Source organism: Apium graveolens, unplaced genomic scaffold (assembly GCF_009905375.1).
Source record: "Apium graveolens cultivar Ventura unplaced genomic scaffold, ASM990537v1 ctg7241, whole genome shotgun sequence".
Classification (NCBI taxonomy): Eukaryota; Viridiplantae; Streptophyta; class Magnoliopsida; order Apiales; family Apiaceae; genus Apium; species Apium graveolens.
In genome coordinates, this window is record NW_027420162.1 from 2,431 (window position 1) to 9,055 (window position 6,625).

The 6,625-nt window shown below is 38.9% G+C and overlaps 1 protein-coding gene across 1 annotated transcript; it reads left to right on the forward strand.

The window, feature by feature from the left end:
• The first annotated feature begins 887 nt into the window (after window positions 1–887).
• On the forward strand, window positions 888–1,229 carry LOC141703953 (uncharacterized). The gene has a single exon (XM_074507327.1). The coding sequence runs from the start codon at window positions 888–890 to the stop codon at window positions 1,227–1,229; it is 342 nt and encodes a 113-aa protein (XP_074363428.1).
• The last annotated feature ends 5,396 nt before the right edge of the window (window positions 1,230–6,625 follow it).

Consider the following 6,625-nt stretch of genomic DNA (forward strand, 5'->3'; position numbering starts at 1 on the left):
ACAAGCTCCCAATGTTTGTTTTCCTCAATCATGTGTAGTCTTCTTCCATTGCATGCTGTCATACTTCATGTTTCTCTACTTCTTCAAAATTTTCTGGTTCACTAACCACAAAATTACATGATTGATATATGTCACTCATTCTTCTGAATTTTCTTGGTGGAGTTTCATTATCATCCTCTGATCCAGATATGTGAGTGTGTTGATCTTGTTCTTCTGTTTGTACAGGTTCTTCATTTTCTTCTAGAAACCTTGGTTGATTGACATGTTCCACTTGTTTTGCTTTCCAATCACAGGCTGCATTTTCATCAAAAGAACATCTCTACTAACAACCAGTTTGTTAGTTTCAACATTATACACCTGTAACCTTTAGTCTCCAGAGTATAGCCAGTAAAAATATACTTGATACTTTTTTCATCTAGTTTTGTACGTTTCTCAGCAGGTATATGTACATAACCAATGCAACCAAATATTTTGAAATGAGTTACAGTAGGTTTTGTTTAACTTTAATAACAAGATGAGTTAACGTTCCTCAATTATACATACAGGTGTGTGTGGGTATATATCAGTGCTATATTTGGTATCAGAGCTTAGGCGGCTGTTCAAGCATTCTACCACATCAGTTGCGATGGAGGCCAGCAAATCCAAAGAGAGTTCGTTTGGTTTAAGCTTTTCCTATGTTAACGAAGGTGAACTACACTAGCATGGGCACTAAAAATGAAGGTGTTTATGCAGGCCCATGGAGTGTGGGATGCCATAGAACCAAAGATCCAAAAGCTACAGTGGAAGATAAGATCGACAAGAGAGCTCTAGCTGTCATTTACCAAGGAATACCGAAGATATGATGTTGACAAAACGACGTCCAGGGGGCGTGGGAGGCAGTCAACGTCATGAGTCTGGGCGCTAAGAAGGTGAAAACAGCAAGAGCACAAACACTAAAGGGAGAATTTGAAACCTTAAGCATGAAAGAAAATGATCAGCTAGACGAGTTTTACATAAAGCTGAACGGCCTGGTCATAAATATAAGAGCACTAGAGGAGAAAATGGAAGAAGCGTATGTAGTGAAAAAACTTCTCAGAGCCGTGCCTTCAAAGTTTCTTCAAATTGCATCTGCCATTGAGCAATTTGGAGACTTAGAGGAAATATTTGTGGAGAAGGTTATTAGCTCGCTGAAAGTTCATGAAGAACATTTGGGCGGACGAACTGAAGCGGGTCGAGGGCAATTTTACTGACTAAGGAGGAGTGGAGAAGGAAGGAGAGCAATGAGGGGCAAGTTTATTGATTCGAGAAGAGTGGTTAAAGCGAACCAATAAAGAAGGGACTCTAGCTAATGGAGATAAACGTTGGAGAGACGGGAATCGTGGTGGATGAGACAAAAGCAAGGTGAGGTGTTTTAATTGTCAAGTGTACGGACATTTTACGTATGAATATCGAAAACCTCGTAAAGAAAGGGACACGCAAAAGGAGTTGAATTTATCAAAGCTCCAAGAGGATGAACCAGCTTTACTTATTACTGAGGTCACAAGTGAAGCAACAAATTCAATGTTGCTAAAGGAAGAAACAGTGAACCCAAAGCTGAAAGAGAATATAGGAGATCAGAAGGAGACACAAGTCTGGTATTTGGATAATGGAGCATCCAACCATATGACAGGCTATCGAGGAAAGTTTAAAGAATTAGATGAGAACATGAGTGGGTAGGTAAAGTTTGGGGACGGATCAACTATAAGTATAAAAGGTAAAGGGGTCGTTTCATTCAGGTGCAAGAATGGTGAAGAGAAACTTCTGAAAGATATATACTATATCCCTGCGCTGTGTAGTATTATTATCAGCCTGGGACAGTTATCTGAAGATGGGAATAAAGTGATATTGGATGGAGATTATCTATGGGTGTACGATGAGCGAGGGAGACTATTAATGAAAGTGAAAAAGTCTAAGAACTGGTTGTACAAAATAAGCCTTGAAGAGATGTGGCCTAAGTTCTTGATCACAAAATCGGAGGAAACACATGGTTATGGCACTCCAGAATGGGACATGTAAACTTCCAAGCGCTTGAGCTTTTGTCAAATGAGGGAATGGAAAGGGGTATTTCGAAGTTGACACGCCCATCAAACAGTTGTGAAGGATATTTAATGTCGAAACAGTCCAGAGGTTCGTTCCCTTCACAAGCGAATTTTGAAGCAAAAAAGGTGTTGGAGCTAATACACGCAGATATTTGTGGACCCATTTCGCCAACAACACTTGGAGGTAATCGCTATTTTTTGCTATTTGTGGACGATTTTAGTAGAAAAATGTGGGTTTACTGTTTGCAGGAGAAAAGTGAGGCGTTAATTGTGTTTAATAAGTTTAAGGTGCTGGTCGAAAAGAAAATGGAGATGAGCATAAAGATGTTGAGGATAGATCGTGGAAGGGAGTTCTGTTCATGAAAGTTTGCAGGTTTCTGTGAAGACTCAGGTGTTAGTAGACAATTTACAGCGCCTTGCACCCCACAACAAAATGGGCTGGTAGAGCGTAGGAATTGAACCATGGCAGCCATGATTAGAAGCTTCCTGAAGGAGTCGAAAATGCCATCATATATGTGGGGGAGGCAGCTCGTCACACGGTATATATTCTGAACCGCTTGCCAACTCGTATTTTGAATGGTAAAACTCCATATGAGGCTTGGAATGGAAGGAAGCCTGATCTAGCCCATATACCAGTATTTGGGTGTACTGTATATATGAAAATACCCGTGGTGTGTGTTAGAAAGCTTGATGATCGCATCAAACAGGTTGTGTACCTTGGGAGAGAACCAGGAATAAAGGGAGAAAGACTGTATAATCCCAAAATAGGGACTGTACATGTAAGTAGAGATGTTGTGTTTTAGGAGAAGAATATCTGGCCATGGGTACAAGAAGGAGGTGACGGGATGGCGACATCTGAGTACTTTACCATTGCCAATATTTTTGCAGAGACAGATGACACCTCAGGGACAGAACACGAGGTGTCAACACCTGTACAAACGCCACGAACAGGTACGCCGGAAACATCTACGCCTGAGTCATCTACAGGTGGATCGACCGAACTTAGTAGTGGGCCACATCATTATAGAATGATGGAAGAACTGTATAATGAGACAGAGGTGATAAAGTATGATCGATGAGCTCATGTTACTAAAAGTCGAGGAACCAGTTTGTTACGTTGAATCAGCAAAGGAACAGGAATGACAGAATGCTATAAAATTGGAGGTGGAAGCAATTGAGAAAAACAAAATATGGTTTCTTACTGACTTACCATCCGAACAAAAGGCCATTGGTTTAAAGTGGGTCTATAAAATCAAAAGAGATGTGGATGGAAATATTGTGAAATATAAGGCCCGTCTCGTTGTAAAAGGGTACGTTCAAAGGAAAGTAATTGATTATGAGGAGGTGTTTGCTCCAGTGGCACGTTTGGAAATGATACGTTTATTATTGGCTCTCTCAGCTAGGGAACAGTGGGAGGTGCACCAACTTAATGTCAAATCAGCATTTTTGAATGGAGAATTACTGGAAGAGGTGTATGTTGTACAGCCGGAGGGTTTTGTGAAGAAAGGTCAAGAACAAAATGTATATAAGCTGATAAAAGCATTGTATGGTTTATGTCAGGACCCTAGAGCATGGAATGCAAAATTGGATAGATGTTTGCGAGATTTGGGTTTTAAAAAATGCCTACATGAGCAAGCAGTGTACACACAGTATCAGGAAGGAAGTGTGTTGATAGTGGGAGTTTATGTAGATGCTTTGATAGTAGTGGGTTCAAGTGAGAATGAGATTAAATACTTCAAGAAACAAATGAGTGATAAGTTTGAGATGAGCGACCTGGGTTTACTGTCGTATTATTTGGGTATAGAAGTGAAGCATGGGAGGTCGTCTATTACATTGAAGCAGACAACATATGCAAAAAAAATATTGGAAAAAACGTGGATGATAGACTGCAACTTGGCAAGGTATCCAATGGAACAGTAGATACAACTTGATAAAGATGAAGGAGGACAACTGGTGAATGTTACGGAGTATAGGAGCATTGTTGAAATTTTGAGGTATTTAACCCACACGCGACCTGATATTTCGTATGTTATGGGAGTGGTTAGTAGATTCATGGAAGCACCCACGACGAAACATCAACAAGCAGTAAAGCATATTTTGAGATATATACAAGGCACAGTCGACCATGGACTTGAGTATGAGAAAACTGGGAGCAAGAGGGTTATGATTGGGTTTTCAGACAGTGATTTAGCAGGTGACGTTGGAGACAGAAGAAGCACATGAGGGATATGTTTTTATTTGGATGGAAATTTCATTTGCTGGGCATCACAGAAACAGGGAGTGATTGCACTTTCTTCCCGTGAAGCAGAGTATATGGCGGCAACCACAGCGGCGTGTCATAGTATATGGCTTCGAGGCTTACTGGATGAACTAATAGGGCAAGAAGTTGGAGTTGTGACGTATGTGTGGATAACGGGTCGACTATTGAACTAATGAAGAACCCAATGCTGCACGAAAGGAGTAAACATATAGATGTCAGGTTTCATTTCATCCGAGAGTGCATTGAGCGGGGTGAGTTGATTGTGAAGTACGTGAGTACACAGGAACAACGGGCAGATATCCTACCAAAAGCTCTGGGCAAGCAATGAGGAAGCTATTAGGTGTCAAGGACATTGGTACAGGCGAACCAGGCATGCAGAAATATGTTTAGCTTAAGGGGGAATTTGTTGAATTTAAATAATCTAAACATATTTAAATTATAGCTATTATATGGCTATATATATTTACTTGTGTACATAGAAGTAGTCAGCTAGTAGTTGGCGTAGTATTAGGAGAAATAAGGTAGTGGAGATTGTGTAGGAGTTGGTTTTTGTGATACATGTTTTTAGAAGATGGTATGTATAGGCTGTAGGTTTTGTAGTTGTGACAGTAGGATATGTATATAGGTGTTTTAGGGTTTGTATATAGGGTTTATGTTTTGAAGGAAATAAAACTGTGTTGCTGCTGCAGAGCTCTAATAATAGATGGAAGAAATTTATATTTTTGAATTGATTAATTTTTATCTGATAATTAAAAATGATGTAGAATGCTCTTTATATAGATCCTACAGAACATTCTAGAGAATATTTAGAGAGTTGAAATATAGAATATGTGAATGAACTTGATTACAAGATGCATGCATATATAATAAATAGATACTATGAATGTGAGAGTGTACATACAAGTGCATGAATTCCAACACTCCCCCTTAATGCACTTGTTTGACAACTCCGATGCGTTCACGTAAGTAGCAGAATTTTCTTTGGGAAGAGCCTTTGTAAAAATGTTAGCAAGCTGTTCCTGAGTCTTCCAATATTGTTGCTTGAGCTCTCCTTCTTCAACTGCATCCCTGATAAAATGATATTTAATGGCAATGTGTTTAGTCCTCTCATGAGACACTGGATTTTTAGCTATATATATAGCTGACTTATTGTCACAGAACAGAATAGTAGCTTCCTGTTGTTTTTCTCCAATATCTTCCAGAATCCTCCTCATCTATATTGTTTTATGATGTTGCTTTTGCAGCTGCCACATATTCAGCTTCTGCTGATGATTGTGCAACAACTTTTTGTTTTTTTGACAGCCATGAACAAATGTTTGTTCCAAGTAAAAATACATATCCAAATGTACTCTTCATGTCATCTATGCTTCCAGCCCAATCACTATCTGAGTAAGCAATAAGATTTAGGTTTTCTCCAGCTTTGTATAAGATCCCACAGTCAAGTGTTCCCTGCAAGTATCTCAGAATTCTTTTTGTTGTTCCAAAATGTGCTTGACTAGGGTTTTGCATTAATCTTGATAGTAGAGTTGCTGCAAACATTATGTCAGGCCTTTTTGGTGTAAGATACAACAAGCTACCCACCAAACTTCTGTAATGAGAAAAATCTACCTTTGATGTTTCATCATCTTTGGACAATTTTTCACTAACAACTAGAGGTGTAGAAACTGGCTTGCAATTTGACATATTAAATTTGTCAAGAATACATTTTGCATACCTCTTTTGTGAAATAAAAATTCCGTCAACTCCTTGTGATACTTCAACGCCCAAGAAATAATGAAGTATCCCTAAATCACTCATCTCATAAGACTTCATCATGTGTTCTTTAAAATTTTCCATCATTTATTTATCATTTCCTATAAAAATGAGATCATCAACATAGAGACAAATAATGAGGATCTTGCTTCCTTCTTTTTTCACATAGAGAGTTGCTTCATTCTTGCTTCTTTGAAATCCGTTTTTCAGAAAATATGTGTCAAGGGCCTTTATGAGTTTGTACACTTTATTTTCTCCCCCTTCCACCAAGAATCCTTTTGGTTGCTCAACATAAATTTCTTCATCTAGCTTTCCATTTAAGAATGCTGACTTTAACATCAAGCTGAAAAATTTTCCACTTCTTTTGAGCAGTGAGTGAGATCAAGGTTCTTATAGTCTCAAGTCTTGCTACCGGGGAGAATGTTTCTGAAAAATCAACACCAGGCTTTTGAGTAAAGCCTTTAGCAACAAGTCTCGCCTTATACCTTTGAATTTCTCCATCTTGATTTAATTTGGTCTTGTAGATCCACTTTAACCCGATAATTTCTCTACCTTC